This window comes from Mustelus asterias, chromosome 15 (genome assembly GCF_964213995.1).
Source record: "Mustelus asterias chromosome 15, sMusAst1.hap1.1, whole genome shotgun sequence".
In the NCBI taxonomy this organism is placed as follows: Eukaryota; Metazoa; Chordata; class Chondrichthyes; order Carcharhiniformes; family Triakidae; genus Mustelus; species Mustelus asterias.
In genome coordinates, this window is record NC_135815.1 from 25472875 (window position 1) to 25489058 (window position 16184).

The window sequence follows — 16184 nt, forward strand, 5'->3', positions numbered from 1 at the left end:
CTGTAAGCAGAGATTTTCTCAGCAGAACTGAGGAAAAGCAGCTGATGAAGACAACCCAGCTGGAGTCCCTCGTGCCTTCTTTTTTTCTTGAATTCACCTGATAAGCTTCAAGCTTCATTGTTAACTGTGATCGCCCAGCAACGCTGCAGGCAGAGATTTCTTAGAAGAGATGGATCCAGCGTGACATTCTCCTGAATAAATATCAACTCAGTCATCTACATCTTTACATTGGCAGCACTGAGACCATTGAATTCAGCTGGATGCCAGTCGAATCACCAAACCACAGACTGCATTCTCTTTTCCTTTCTTGTGGACTCTAATTTGGTCAAACTATCGTGGCATTTGTACGAGAGAACTTTGAGAGCATGAGTGTGGGCGTGAGCGAGAAAGTCAGTGCATATTCTATTATTTTACTTTGATCGATTTATAAAACTAACCCTCTTTCGCAAGAAAACCTACTCTATTGATACTTCGTCGAGTACTCACTGAATTGGCAAATATAACTTTTACAAACAAAAAACCTGTTACATTCAAATGAGAAGACCAAGAGGGAAGCCATTCAACTCCTCCTCATCTGGTCATAAGAAATTACCATCCTTACCTCAGTCCCACAAAGCAATAGGATCAGTTGCTTCAACATCTCTCCAATTGGTTTGTTCTCCATTTTTAGCTCTGCCAATTTTGTTTCTAGAGCAGCAATTTTTGCCTCGGATCCCTGATAAAACAAACTCAGGCACGTTAAAGGCCTCTTTTAACATTAAGAAATAGTAACTCAAGTTACAATAAATAATTTGAACCCTTAATTAAACCCCAACTTTTTTTTTAAAGTAGACAACGGGAAGACCCATCATTTTCGATCTCCAAACTCTGTTCTATAACTACCCATTCTATTCCTAGCAACACAGATTTAAAAAGCCTGTTCATAACATTCGTGTCACAGTTGACCCAGAGGTGAGCTTCTGATCTCAAATTCATGCTAACATTAAAACGACCAACTTCCACTTCTGCAACATCACTCAACTTTGCCTGTCTCAGCTCATCTGTTGCAGAAACATTCCTTCATGCTTTAATCACCTCAAATCTTGATTCCAAAACACTCCTTGCTGGTCTCCCATATTCCATCTTCTATAAAATTGAGGCAATTTAAAACACCTGCTCCTGTGTTAACTTGCACAGATCCTGTGCTATGCCAGCTGATCTGCACTGGCTTAGTCACACATAGTTTTGACTTTAACATTCTCATCCTTGTTTTGGAATCCTTCCCTGCTCTCACCCCTCCCAGCTCTGAAATCTCCTCTGACCCCACAATCCTCAGATATCTATGTCCTCTTGAGATTCCCAATTTCAGTGGTCTCTACCCCGCTTCCCTCCTTTTACCTTTTTGACAAAGCTTTTGGTCATCTGACCTAATATCTCCTGATGTGGCTCATTGTCATATGGTATTTTGCTTTATAACGGAAGTGCTTTGGAATGTTCTATCATGATAAAGATGCTGTATTGGTGTTGCAAAATAAAACACATTCACCACCCTAACATTTGTATTTTAATTCAGTGGGCAAGAAATATAAAACTACTTGTATATTCATATCTTCGAGGCAACAGTACTCATTGTCTAGCTAATAAAGAAGTGCTTTCTTTGGAACAATACATCGAAGGCATCAAATCCTATCAAATGCGATTTGACATTTTCCCTGGAAAATATCAAGATACCCAAAGTGGCAAGTTTGAGTTCTAGCTTGTTCGGTTCACAATTTGTATCCTAAACAAAGCCTGAGGCGTCACCCACTTTAGAACATAAATCAGAGACGCTGCAACACCTGGATTATCTCTGGTAGCTTTTGGTAACTGGCTACAAGCACCTTAGGCATCAATCTGACAAGGGTTTCAGGCATCACATTCAGGACAAGGAAGGGGAGAATGAAAACACATACAAATGCAGAGACAAATAAACGGAGTTGAATATACTCAGACAAATGAAAAGTAACATAACACCAGGCATCTTAAGGCAAGCTGATAATCTACCTAAGAATAACTGCACTCTGCATGAATAAATTGGCCTCATTACTCTGCTGGGCTAACATTCTAATTAAACCAGACTTTAATTTACAACAGAACATGTTTTTTTTTTTAAAAAGCTTCATTTCCAATCTGAACTTCTTACTCACTTTTGGGAGGTCAGCAGCAGTCAGCTTATCCTGTTCATTCACCAAAACAATGACATCCTGAAAAATAGCAGTCCTTATATTTAGAAAATTAAGGATTTGATGCTTTTCATTCGATTGTACATGCTGGTGTGGGGTGGAAAGGGGGGCATGGAGGGAAATGGGGTTTGAACGCCATTACAAAGAGTAATACATTTCAAAATTTGGTTTTAAATTTCTTCAAAGTTCAGGCATCCTTATTTGTGGAACTTTTAAATCCATCCAGAAGAGCAAAGGAAGGATTCACTCAAGGAGCAGTACAGTAATTTTACTCAAATTTACCACCTCATTGGTCCCTCCCAGCCAAAGGAAATCTCCAAGTCAACATTGATGCAAGTGATGTCTCTTGTTTCAGATGCTATTCAGTGTTAATTTCATTCTGCCTCTTCCAAGAGGGAAATTGGGGAGGCAGTGCTGCAGTGGTATTGTCACTGGACTAGTAACCCAGAGGTCCAGGATAGTGCCCAGGTTGGAATCAGACCACAGCAGATGGTAGAATTTGAATTCAATTAAAAGTCTAATGATGACCATGAAACCATTGTCAATTGTCACAAAAAAAACCCACCTGGTTCACTAATGTCTACTAGGGAAGGACATCTGCTGCCCTCATCTGGTCCAGCCTACATATGACCCCAGCCCCACTGGAATGAGGTTGACTCTTAAATGCCCAAGCAAGTAGTGGTTCGATTCCTGGCTTGGATCACTGTCTGTGCAGAGTTTGCACGTTCTTCCCGTGTCTGCGTGGGTTTCCTCCAGGTGCTCCGGTTTCCTCCCACGGTCTGGAAGACGTGCTGGTTAGGTGCATTGGTCATGCTAAATTCTCCCTCAGTGTATTTGAACAGGCGGAGTGTGGTGACTAGGGGATTTTCACAGTTACTTCATTGCAGTGTTATGTAAGCCTGCTTGTGACACTGATAAATAAACTTAAGCCAGTCAGTTGTATCAAACTGCGAGAAAGCCAATAGGAATTAAACCAGATTGTCCGGATACGGTTCAGAAACCCCAATGTATATTATGAAGTCAGATGAGTCCCCGACAATTTTCAATTTTGGCACTAGTGTGAGGATACGATGTTTCACTCCAGGCGTGATTCTACTGACACATGGAAAGCTTTTATTAGAACAAACTTTATTTAGCAACATAGTTAAATTATAACAAGTGAATGAGCTTAACCTTTAACAATTGAACAATGCTTAAACATGACAAGATGCAAGTCTGAACTGCTAACTTATCACTATGAATTCCAATCAAGGAAACATTTCCCTACCTTGGAACTTTCAGAACACCTCTGGGGGGAGAGAAGAAGGGAGGGAGGGAGGAAGTGAAGCTTTCAGAACACCTCTGAGGGGATAAGAGAGTGAGAGAATGAGAGAAAGGGAGAGCAAGAGAGAAAGGCGCTGCTTTCCTCTGGCAGCCCAGGCAGCAACTGCTTGAATTTAAAGATGAAACTGAAACCCTTTCCTTCCTGCAAGCTTAGCTCCTCCCATTAATTGCATGACTGTCTCTGTCAATCAACCTAATTAAAATGCTACTCAAACCCCAGGAGAACCTAAATAAATGAAAGATCCATCCAAAGTAACACATTCCTAGCTAAAATCAATTATCAGCCTGCATTCTTAGCATCTGCAGCATATTTACCAGACAAATCAACTCTTGTAACAAAACACTGCCTGTTAAAGCAACCCCACCTTAAATACAAAATATAGCAACAATACCACAGTATCGTCACAAGATAGACCACCAGGAATCGAGCTAGGTACCGAAAACTCCAGCCCTGTCAATCTTGCAAAGTCCTCCTTACTAACATCTGGGAACTTATGCCAAAATTGGGACAGCTGTCTCATAAACTAGCAAGCAACTGCCTGACATTGTTATACTCGAGGAATCATGCCTTACAGGCAATGTCTCAGACACCACTACCACCATCGCTGATGTGTCCTGTCCCACCTGCTGGATAAACTCAGCACAGCAGCATACACTCGGAAGGGAGTTGTGCTGAGAGTCCTCACCATTGACTTTAGACTCCACGAAGTCTCAGGGCGTCAGGAAACCTTCGGCTGACAACCACATCACACCATCACCCACCTGACTCCCCCCTTCAGCTGATGAATCGTTATTCCCCCATGTTGAACATCCACTTGGAGGAAACACTGAGGGTGGCAAGGGTGCAGAATTACTCTTGATGGGGGTTTGTCCATCAGCAGGAGTGGCTCAGTAGCACCACCACAGATCAAATCCTAAAGGGCATAACTGCTACATCGAGTCTGGAAAATGATGAGGGAACCAGTAACAGGGGAAAAAACATACTTGACCTCATCTTCACCAACTTACCTGCCACAGATGCAGCTGTCCATGACAGTATCGGTAGGAGTGACCACCACACAGTCCCTGTGGTGACAAAGTTCCACCTTCACATTGAGTGAAGCACAACCACCATGCTAAATAGGATAGATTTCAAACAGATCTAGCAACTCAACACTGGGCATCCATAAGGTACTGTGGGCTATCAGCAGTGGCAGAATTGAACTCAACCACAATCTGTAACCTCATGGCCTGGCATAGCCCCCACTGTACCATTACCACTAATCTAGAGGATCAACCCTGGTCTAATGAAGAATGCAGGAGCAACACCATGCATACCTAAACATGAGGTGTTAGCCTGGTGAAGCTACAGGACTGCTATAAGGAGCAAGTAATAGATAGAGCCAAGCGATTCCATAATCAACAGATTAGATCTAAGCTCTGCAGTCCTGCCACATCCAGTCGTGATTGGTGGTGGACAATTAAACAACTCAATGGAGGGGGAGGCTTCACAAATCCCCCACCCTGAAAGATGGAGGAGCCCAGCACATCTGTGCACAAGATAAGGCTGAAGCATTCACAATGATCTTCAGCCAGAAGTGGATGATCCATCTCAGCATCCTCTGGCGGTTCCCAGCATCACAGGTGTCAGTCTTCAGCCAATTCGATTCATTCCAAGAAACAACTGAACGCACCGGATACTGCAAAGGCTATGGGTCTTGACAATTTCCCGGCAAAAGTACTCCAGGACTTGCTGAGCTATTCCAGAACAGCTATAACACTGGCATCTATCTGGTAATGCGCAAAATTGCCTGAGTATGTCCAGTCCATAAAAAGAACAAACCCAACTGTCTAATTACTGCTCCCACAGTTTACTCTCGATCATCAAAGTGCTGGAAGGGGTCACCAGCAGTGTCATCAAGTGGCATTTGTTTAACAATAACTTGTTTACTGACATTTAGTTGGAGTTCTGCCTGGGTCATTCAGCTCCTGATATTGTTTCAGCTTCGATTCAAACATGGGTAAAGGAGCTAAATTCCAGCGGTTCGAGCATAAGTGGCTGTCCATGACATCAAGGCAGCATTTCACCAACTGTGGCAGCAAGGAGCCCTGGCAAAAGTGGAGTCAATGGAAATTAGCGAGAAAATTCTCCACTGGCTGGAGTCATACCTAGCAAAAAAGAAGATGGTCATGATGATTGGAGGTCAACCATCTCAGTTCCAGGACATCACTGCAGGAGTTCCTCAGGGTAGTGTCCTCGGGCCAACCATCTTCAGCTGCTTCATCAATGACCTTCCTTCCATCAAATGGTCAGAAGTGGGGATGTTCGCTGTTAGCTGCACAATGCTCAGCACCATTCGTCACTCCTCAGATGCTCCAGCAGTCCATGTCCAAATGCAGTAAGATCCGAACAATATCCAGGCTTAGTCCAACAAGTGGCAAGTAGCATTTGCACCACACAAGTGTCAGGCAACGACCACCTCTAATGAGAAAGAATCTAACCATCGCCCCCTGACATTCACAAAAATCAGAAGTCTGATGGAACACTCTCCGCTTGCCTGGAAAAGCGCAGCTCCGACAACACTCAAGAAGCTCAACATCATCTAGGACAAAGCAGTCGCTTGACTGGCACCCCTTCCACCACCAACGAACAGTTTATTAAGTTTATTTATTTATTAATCATAAGTCGGCTGCAAGCAAGTTACTGTGAAAATTCCGTAGTCGCCATATTCCACCGCCTGTTCGGATACACTGAGGGAGAATTTAGCATGGCCAATGCGTCTAACCAGCATGTCTTTCGGACTGTGGGAGGAAATCGGAGCACCCGGAGAAACCCACGCAGACATGTGGAGAATGTGCAAACTCCATACAGTGACTCAAGCTGGGAATCGAACTTGGCCCCTGGCGCTGAGAGGCAACAGTGCTAACCACTGTGTCACCGTGCTGCCCTCAGCGGCAGCAGTGTGTACCTCACTCACTATCCTGACTTGGAAATATATTGCCATTCCTTCACTGCCTCTGGGTCAAAATCCAGGAACACTCTTCCTAACAGCACAGGAGGTGTACCTACCCCACATGGACTGCAGCAGTTCAAGAAAGCAGCTCATCGTCACTTCCTCAAGGGCAATTAAAGATAGACAATAAATGCTGGCCTAGCCAGCAATGTCCGGACTCCATAAAAATAAGTAAAAAATACCACAGCATCTGGGAGCAGCCTGGTTATTGATCCAGGAATAACTAACTCAATGCTGACTGGATACTGGTACATAGGATACAAGCAATGCCACCTCAAAAACCTTCAAAATCAGCAACAATATTAAAAACATTACATTAGGTTTTAGCTGAAGTACAGTTCTCGGGTGACATAGGAGAGCTATGTATTGTTCTGATCGGCCCTGTACCTAATCATGACAATATACTTAACACAAAGTAAGCCCATTATCAGGAGGGAGAAAACTGTTCTCAAAAATTATTATACTCTTCATTGCTGAAAAAAAAATGCTACTATGTCAGTCCCAATTACCAAGCTGGTCCGAGATATCTAACATTTTATAAATGCATAGAGACATAGGCATTAGTTCAGGTGGGTTAATAACTTTCGGCTGTCAGGTTGGGTTGATTTGGAATTTAAGAGCCACTGTGTTAGGCCAGATTTGTTCTGTATACAAAAGGACATTTTTACATTATTTATACCAGCTGAGTGCCTTTCAGGATGGACCCATGTCAAGTATATGAACCTCATTCTTCACAATAGTAATATCAGAAGTAATGCAGAAACCTAGTCTGCACGATAGCCTGGGCAAGGACAAAGTGGGCTTTAAGGTGATGAAATGCAAGTAGTGGCTATTCTGTCTCTCTTCCATTCCCAATTTGTTGCCTCCTCTCAAAGACGATGTCACTTCTTTGGGTTCACAAGTATCAGAAGACCGTTGTTACCCAGTTCAAGGATCTGCTCTTCAACGGTAAACTCAGATAGGGATTGGGCACAAGCTATTCACCCAAAGGGGCATCACAATAAACCGAATCCTTTCTTTAATCAGTGACCAGTCCTGTGGTGCACTAACCTGTTCAGCCATCGTTTCCTAATCCACTATGTAAAATACGAGTTTGGAAAGATATGTAAAACCTTACAATAATCGGTACATAACAGCGCATCACTCGTAGAAAAAAAAATCTGTTTACATGAAGGAAAAGACAAGAGTGTCATAAACTACCTTGATTAACTCAGGGACACGGTAAGCATCCAACAAATTTCTAATTCCTCTGTAGATGGTTGCTGGGATTACTATATCCTGGAAGAAACAAAACAAGTTTAAATTAAATGCTACTGAAAGAAATGTGTGGAAATTCTGTAACTGGCATAACTTGAAATGTAATTTACTTATACAATTCCAGCCAGGTCACCAAATGAGATCTACTGTACTTAAAAGTAGCATTTTTAAGAATAATAGATACATGTCATATGTGACATGCATTATGTGGCTAGAATGAAACGGTACCATCTTATTCAGCTGATGGAAGTATTGTCTCAAATGCTCCTCCTTGGCCTGCACCTCAGAGTCACTCATGCTGTCAATCAAGTTATAAAGAAAATAGCCAACAGCTTCTGCAAGAGAGGCAATAAAAAAGATAATCATGCCACAAATTGAGATTGTTGCATTATCAAGATTAATCTTACACAAATCATTTATAAAAGCTCAGGTTCGAGTGTCGGAAATGGCAACAATCAATGAGGCATGTGGATTGTGCTGCTTTAGCAGCATACACGACAAACAACTCAGTGCAAAGAATGCTAAATAGAAGACAAAAAAAACCTCACGATGCACAGGAACATACTTTCAATATATCATAACTGCATCATCAATATTTGGCACAAACACTTATTGCTTCTCAGTAAACCTATCAATTTCTTATTTAAAATTATCAAAAAGCCACCAGTACAAAAGCAACTGAACTTTTTGATTAATAAGAAAACTCAACGGAGCGGAAAGATACTTGAAGCTTTTCTGACCACACACTTTAAAAATTTCACTTTAAAAAAAAAAGCAATCAGTGTTACTCCTGTAATCCTTCGAGCCCCATCATTAGATAGAACGGATTTGTGGACGAGTTACAATCAAGGAAATTGAAACACTACCAGTCGGTCCTGGTGGATTCTGACAATAACGTTCATCTTTGTACAACAATTCCGTTATCTGAGAAGACAAAATAATAATATATTGTAGGTGATAGAGGAACACAAGAACAAGCAGTATTTGAAATTGTATCCTCAAAATAACAAAGCACTTTTCTATAAAAGTATTAATCAACAGCATATTGTGGCATTTCATCTGTAAAATGCCTCACAGAACAAGCTCAATAGCTAACTTGCTTTTGGAAATAAAACCCAACCAAATGCAAACATCTTCCAAGGACAGGCACTTCCTCACTGAAAAAAAACATGTTTGGCCATCCTAATACCGAGTTAGGGGCAACATTTTAAAAAAGACAATGCTTACAAGTAATGTTTTGGTGCACGTCAGTTTTAAATTAATTACAGAAGAATGTACCAAAGGGTTAAAGCAATCCAGTTAAATAGTACACCTCTTCATAGCAGTGAATCAATGACTTATTAAAAGGTGGAAGAAAATTTACATGCAGAAAATCGAAGGCTTTCGATTTCTCTCAAAGTTTTACCACATTTGAAAGATGAAAATAAGAAATTGATGTTTAAAGCTTACACTTGTAATGCAGCCAAGGGAAGTTATTTATTTGTCTGCACTTACCTTGGCGAGGAAATCAATATCTTTAGACCTGCAGGGGGCAGCAGAACATAAAGAATCATATTTCAATTAAATCAATCTTGATAAACAACCTGAGTTTTACATGAAGTGTAGAACAATCTAAAAGCTTTTTTAAAAAATATATAGAAAGAAAACGAGTTCTCTGAAACAAAAATCCAATTACTCCTTTCACTACATTGTCCAGCTTAATCTTTATCAAAAATTTACTGGATCAAAGTCAAAAATCGAGTTGGGTCCTGTCACCAAAATAATCAAAAGTTGTCTCCTCTTCTAAACTGCTTGGTTAATTTTGTATTCATGAAAATGGCCTGTAGCTGACTGATGATCGACGCCATCAGCACTGGGGCAAGAGAATGAGAGCTATATGGCACAGGCTAGCCGGGAGGACAAGAACAGTATCAATTGGATGAGGGGCAGGGTGAACAATACTAAGCAGCAGACTAGATTTGCACTGTATGAACAAGCGATTAGCTGACGAAAGGCAATGGGAACAAGGGTTGCATAGGGTGGACTCCCTTCTGCATTCCCAGAATCTGTTTTTATGTCAGGCATCTTTCCTTATTATTTCCATTTCCCTCACCAGCAACTTTACACAATGAATTGTCAATCTATTAGTAAATAGTGGAATGCAGACTTTTGCTATTGTGTTCAAACTGCTCAAATTCATGTCAGCTAGAACCTGCAGTTCCCACAATTCTTCCTTTCCATTTTAATTAAATCATTAAGTTGACCCAAATGCAAGTTTTGATCACAACTCTGAGTCCCAGCAAAACCAAGGAAAATGGAAATTCATACCCCTAAAATGTTCTTCATAAATATGCACTTGAAAATACATTCACAAAAGATTTCCAGGAACTAAAATGAAGGACCCTTGTACTGGTAAAAGATTGGTATTAATGTTCAATATTAGGAGCAGAGAAGGGTAAATAAGGAAGTAAATTCTGCAATCTGGATCCCACAACCTGAGCAGGGGGGGGGGGGCATCCTGTCCACATGTCCAAAGGTTTGGGGGTGAGAATCAACCTGCTCGGTCACATGAAGACCCATGGCAGAAACTCTCAATTCGGAATAGATATCATCCTGGAATCGAGGGACAGCTGACAGTGACCATGAACTTTTACAGAACGCTTAACAATTGCAGTGCATGCATCTTTTGTTAAGAGTTAAAATCTGTTTCATTCTCATTTGCATCACAGAGGATTATAAATCTCACTTTCTGGGCCTCAGTTCTAAAATCAAATGAAATTACTTAGCATTCAACAGCGTGAGAAAGGGCTAATGCAGATACAGCACGAGCGCAACAAAACCATGACAAATATATTCGCAAAGGCAAAGTTTTGACAGTAAATTAAAATGCATGTTATGCTGATGACTGCATGAAAGATAGCTGTGCAGCCGTTTATAGGTAACAACTTTAAAAAAGGCAGCCATTTATAGGGAATAACTTTAAAAAAGGCAAGCTGCCTTATCTTATATCCGTTTCGTACAATCTCAGAGCATGGGCATAGAATTAAATACAAGCATAGCATGTTTTCAATTTAAATTTAGTGGGATCAGACCTATAGAATTTGCCATTGTTCTGACTAAGTGAGAAAGGGTGAACCAGCTCCACTCTATTCAACTTCCTTGGTTGGTCACAACCAAGTTTGAAGCTTCTTTTTCATAGACGTACATCCTTCTGAGAATGTAGTTAGCTATTTAAACACGCACACGCACACGCACACACACACACACACAGGGGAGTTAGAGTCCAACTAAAAAACGGTAAAATAATACATGATTAAGTGTCCTTTGACTGTCCTTGAGGTGCAAGTTTTAAACGCTGTGGCCGATTTGGGTTAACTGATTTTTGGATGCAGTCAGATGTAGATGATCTTCCACTTATGAGATCACTTTGCGTTGGTAAGTTTCGAGTAGAGTTGGTTTCTCGAACCTGGCAACACACTATTCTCAAAGAGGAGGGAGCAGCCCTCAGCCTGTTTCTCCCCTGAAGACTTTCTTGACAACTCCTGTGCCAACTGCAATCTCTCTCTCGCGACTGGGCAGCTTTGCTTTGAAATACTTCACACTTTGTGCATTTTGAGGTGGTTTTGGGTGCGCCTATTTGTTGTAGCCATTCCTTCAATATGCTGTGTTTTACATTCTTAATGTCATTGCCTTAAGACAGTTTCAATGGGTGCCTGAATTATAGGAAATGCATCTCTCTTTGCACTTTCAGGGTGATCAATCTCGTCAGGGTGATTTGTTTGTTTCTCACCTTCACCTTGGAATGTGGCCTTGCACTTTTACACAATTTGTTCTGTTTCAATTCAAATAGCAAAACTTCCAGTCAGTTGAAAAATTATGTTTTCAAAAATAAAGAGGCATAGCCTCGTGACACCATGAAAACCCAAATACATGTTGAGTAAACATATGTCAATGGGAACATGTACAGTTGACCTGAATGCCCCAGTGCTACAGTGGAGAAAGAAAAATCACCCAGAGTTCTAATTCCTGATCATTCTCCAGCAGATCTGGCATGTAACCATTCCCATGTCTGAGTTCTTCTAAAAAGTTCCATAGCTGGAATCAATCACTTAAGTCATCTAACTTTTCAGGTCTCTACCCTCCACCCCTCTGTTCTTGAAAATCATCAACTCCTCCAACCTCACTTTCCCCTCCTCTTTCAAATCTCAAATCCATTTCTACCTCTCTCATAGCTCTGTTGGAATGCCTCCAATCTGATTTTTGCCACTTACACGTCACAATAGATCTAGTGGTCGCAAATTACTTTCTCTGTGATTGTGATGATGATGAATTAGCACTCTTCGACCTCTCTTCAGTCTTTGATATAGTCAATCATACCATCCACCCTCTGCTCTGTTGTCCAACTCGATGGTACCACACAACTGATGACCAGAATGTATCTAGAACATCTCAAACTATGATTCTCTTATTGCTTCACATCACCACCTTGGATGGTCCCAATGATCTACCCGTGCCCCTTTCTTCATTGCTTGGTAATAATCGTCTGAAATGTAAGCTGACACACAGGTCAATTTTGAGTGTTTTAAATCTTCCTTGCTTAAAGTTTTATTTATTAGTATCACTTAGTAAATAGGCTTACATTAACACTTCAGTGAAGTTACCGTGAAATTCCTCTAGTCACCACATGCCGGCACCTGTTCGGGTACACTGAGGGAGAATTTGGCATGGCCAATGCACCTAACCAACACGCCTTTTGGACATGTGGGAGGAAACCGGATCACCCGGAGGAAACCCACAGACACGGGGAAAACATGATGATTCCACACTGACAGTGACCCAAGCCGAGAATCAAACCCAGGTCCCTGGCACCGTGAGGCAGCAGTGCTAGTCACTGTGCCACTTGCCTTTATGGCAGAGATATTTCACTCAAGAGTTATCAGGTTATCAACAAACCAACATGTAATTCAGTTCACCAGAACAAACATTCAACTTCATTGCTGCATACACCTGGCCAGGGTTATTCAGAGCCTATTCTATGGAAGACTGAGTTGATACAGCAAGAATGCCATCAAGCACAGAAATCTTTGATCTAAAACTCATTAGGTGGGTAGCAGAGATATATATATTAGTGAATAAAGACATTCAGGCCAAATGAATCGGAGTTGTCATTAACATGTTAACATATTACTATAGAAAATACAAAAAGCAGTCATGCCAGAGGTTGCACCATTTTTATAATCATTTAGAATACCTGAATGATTGACCAAACAATATTTAAAAATATGAAATTTAAAATACGCGTGCTTCACTGGAGCGTGGTATTGTAATTGCTGGGTAAATGTAAAAAGCACATTTCAGTAGTCAGTCAATGTTGGTTTTGCTACAGATGGGGCCCTAATAGAAACAATTATATTTCTGCTAAAATAACACATTAACCAGTTAAGTAATTGGTGGAATATTTGATTGCAATGCAAGTATTTACGTAGCCCCGTTACTTCAATGTAACCTAATCAATCAAATCAATAACAGTATTAACGGACTCCTCAATTGTAAAATATTTGTACAAATGCTGGAGTTTTTCCTGAAATAATGTATACTATCAACTTACCTTTTAAATCCTAAAATAAGGCTGCCTCTGAAACTACTTAAATCCACTGCAGGATTTGTCGGCAACGACACTGCCAAGAGAGAAATGTACACCACAGATTCAGAAAAATGACAAATCTAAAACAGCCAACAACATCAAATTCATTTCAGAACACGCTACTGTTTTTTTTCAATGAAGAAATTATAATAGGAGAATATTCTATTCATCCATCTATCTTTTTACAGCATTAACTTCATATTGCTGCTGATAAGGTGATAAGGGCAGAAATTGCATTGTAAGCCCAGCAGCGTATTAGAAAAGCAGCAGCTGTATAGCAACCTCCATAGATACTATTAGAAAAATATCAGGAACCTGCATTGACATAGTTTGACTCTCATACATAGATTATAATATCAAGTACATCAGATTCCTTTGTCAATTTCTCCAAATGCTACATATTTTTATGGTGTAATTTTAATCAACCGATCAGTCTTTTTTTTATTAAAAGTTCAAGTATTTTCACGAGCTAATACATCACGGTCAAATAAAATGTCAGTACCAGTTCTGTGTTTTTGATTATTTCATTACTTGCATTGTAACTACAAGTTGCAAAATCCTGGAGGGTGCATTTTCTCAAACCTCCTGCTGCTCTACTGTTGTAACTCCACCAGACGTGCAGAGGAAATCCCAGCTGAGCACGAGTAGCTCCAAGGAAATCTTCATCTCGTGTTTAAAATCAATACTTTTTATAAAATAGCCAGATCAAACTCACTATATATCACAACATTTGTAACACTTTTTAAAAATCCATCTGATTAAAAAAAGGTAGTTGTGCTGGACGTCATAGTACTTACACATAGAATAAACCTTGTCCAAATGTCCATTTAAAGCTTCTGTTCTGAGTTCAGAGGCGTAAAACCCAATCGTATTGACCAGACATCCATTTTCCTTTACAGACAAAGCAACCATCAGATTTATGAGTTTTCCCTTCTTTTAACTGGTAATGTTAGACTTTTGTTGACCCATTAACTAGAACTACCATGTTACGGAAAAAAAGTTAATAAAAAAGGCTTGCAAATTTGCGAAGTTTATGCTCTGAATGTCTATCTATTCAAAACCAAATACTTTAATAAAGGCAAAATACTGCAGATGCTGGAATCTGAAACGAAAACAGAAAATGCTGGAAAATCTCAGCAGGTCTGACAGCATTTGTGGAGAGGACAGAGCCAACGTTGAGTCAGGATGAACTGCTGAGATTTTCCAGCATTTTGAAACAAATCCTTTCTCCAGTTACAAGCTTTTAGAATCAGCAGTGCAATTTAACACACATAACTTTAGTGAAAATGAAAAAAATCTAGAACAATTAAGGCAAATAGCTGCACGTGAAGTGAATGAACCAAATTTAAGTGATTCAGAAACATACCCAGTGATAAAAAGAATTCAATACATATTGCTAATTTTGATTCTTATTCAATTCTTAAAACGTTTCTGTAGGTTTATTTAGGGACCATAACTATTCTGTCATGGGAATCACAGAATGGGTGCAATCCAGAAGAAGGCAGCCCTATGGTTCATCCTATTCGTGCCAATTCTCTGCAAGAACTACTCAGTTAATCTCATTTCCTGGTAACTCTGCAAATTTCTTCATACAGATAATTATCAAATTCTCAAAACATGATCACACACGATCTCTCACACACACAATCAATCGATCACACACACACACGCATGATCACGCACACGCATGATCACGCACACGCATGATCACGCACACGCATGATCACGCACACGCACACGCGCACACACGCACACACACACACTGTGTAAAGGTTTTCTCATGTCTCTACTGCTTCTTTTGCCAATTACCTCAAATCGGTGTCCTCTGGCTCTTGACCTTAGTGGTCTGCAATTTCAATGGCAGCAAGCTTATATAAAGTAAATTTATTGTATTTGTCATAATCTCAGGATGCTTTACTACCTTGAAGGTGCTATATAAATGGAATTTGTCCGTGTTAGATATCAATACATACCTCAAGTTGGGTACGAGCTACCCCGACACTATCAAATGATGACTGCACATAGTTTGCATATGTTTCCACATCAGGTTCTACTCCTAGATTCTGCATGGCTTTCAGTACTTCTATAGTCCCTGTAAGTTAATAGTTATTTGTTCATCAATATGTGTCATGAGTCAAGCTGCCTGGTTTAAATTTCAAACAGTGCTTGGCAATTAACTGCCAGCCACCATCAACTGGTGCATTCTGCACGTCAACGTATCTACTAATCAGAGTCCACCTGCCAACCAAATCAGCACCCTCTTTTCATACAGTATAAAGTTATTGTTTCCCTTGATATTTGTATTCTTACAATTGCCCTGATGAGTGCAATACAAAAAGCTTTGACAAAATTGAGCAAAACATCAATATTTTATTTAACAGTGAATGCACACATGGAATTTCCGCTTAAACATATTTCCTCTTGAGAAATACTGAGGTACAACATCATCCTGAGTTTTTAGTGGCACTATATTGTTCGCAACAACACAGTTGCTTTTTTTTAATGGCAAAACATCCGCCATTCAGAGCTGACTTGCCAACTAATCAGCACGTTTTTCTCCTGTAGTATAATCTGTTGTGATCATTTGAAATTTTGCATTCTTACATTTGTTCTAGGTAGTGCAACACAGAGCTTTGGCAATACATCTCTCTTCAGCAAAGCAAGTGGAATCACTGCCACAATATGAACAGAGGTGGTAGCCAATTTGCACATTGCAAGGTCCCACAAACAATGAGATAAACAAGCAGATAATCAATTTTGATGTTGCCAATTGAGCGATATCAACTG

General features: G+C 40.3%; 1 protein-coding gene across 1 annotated transcript in view; it reads right to left on the reverse strand.

Moving 5' to 3' along the window:
* Positions 1 to 16184, reverse strand: part of lrpprc (leucine-rich pentatricopeptide repeat containing) — a 132017-nt gene that overhangs the window by 62921 nt on the left and 52912 nt on the right. The window contains exons 12-20 of the mRNA XM_078229667.1: positions 15371 to 15489; positions 14195 to 14288; positions 13362 to 13431; positions 9269 to 9296; positions 8641 to 8698; positions 8003 to 8109; positions 7718 to 7795; positions 2166 to 2222; positions 602 to 715 (exon numbers count right to left, since the gene is read on the reverse strand). Of these exons, the coding sequence (XP_078085793.1) occupies positions 602 to 715; positions 2166 to 2222; positions 7718 to 7795; positions 8003 to 8109; positions 8641 to 8698; positions 9269 to 9296; positions 13362 to 13431; positions 14195 to 14288; positions 15371 to 15489 (725 nt within the window). The remainder of the gene's footprint in view (positions 1 to 601; positions 716 to 2165; positions 2223 to 7717; positions 7796 to 8002; positions 8110 to 8640; positions 8699 to 9268; positions 9297 to 13361; positions 13432 to 14194; positions 14289 to 15370; positions 15490 to 16184) is intronic.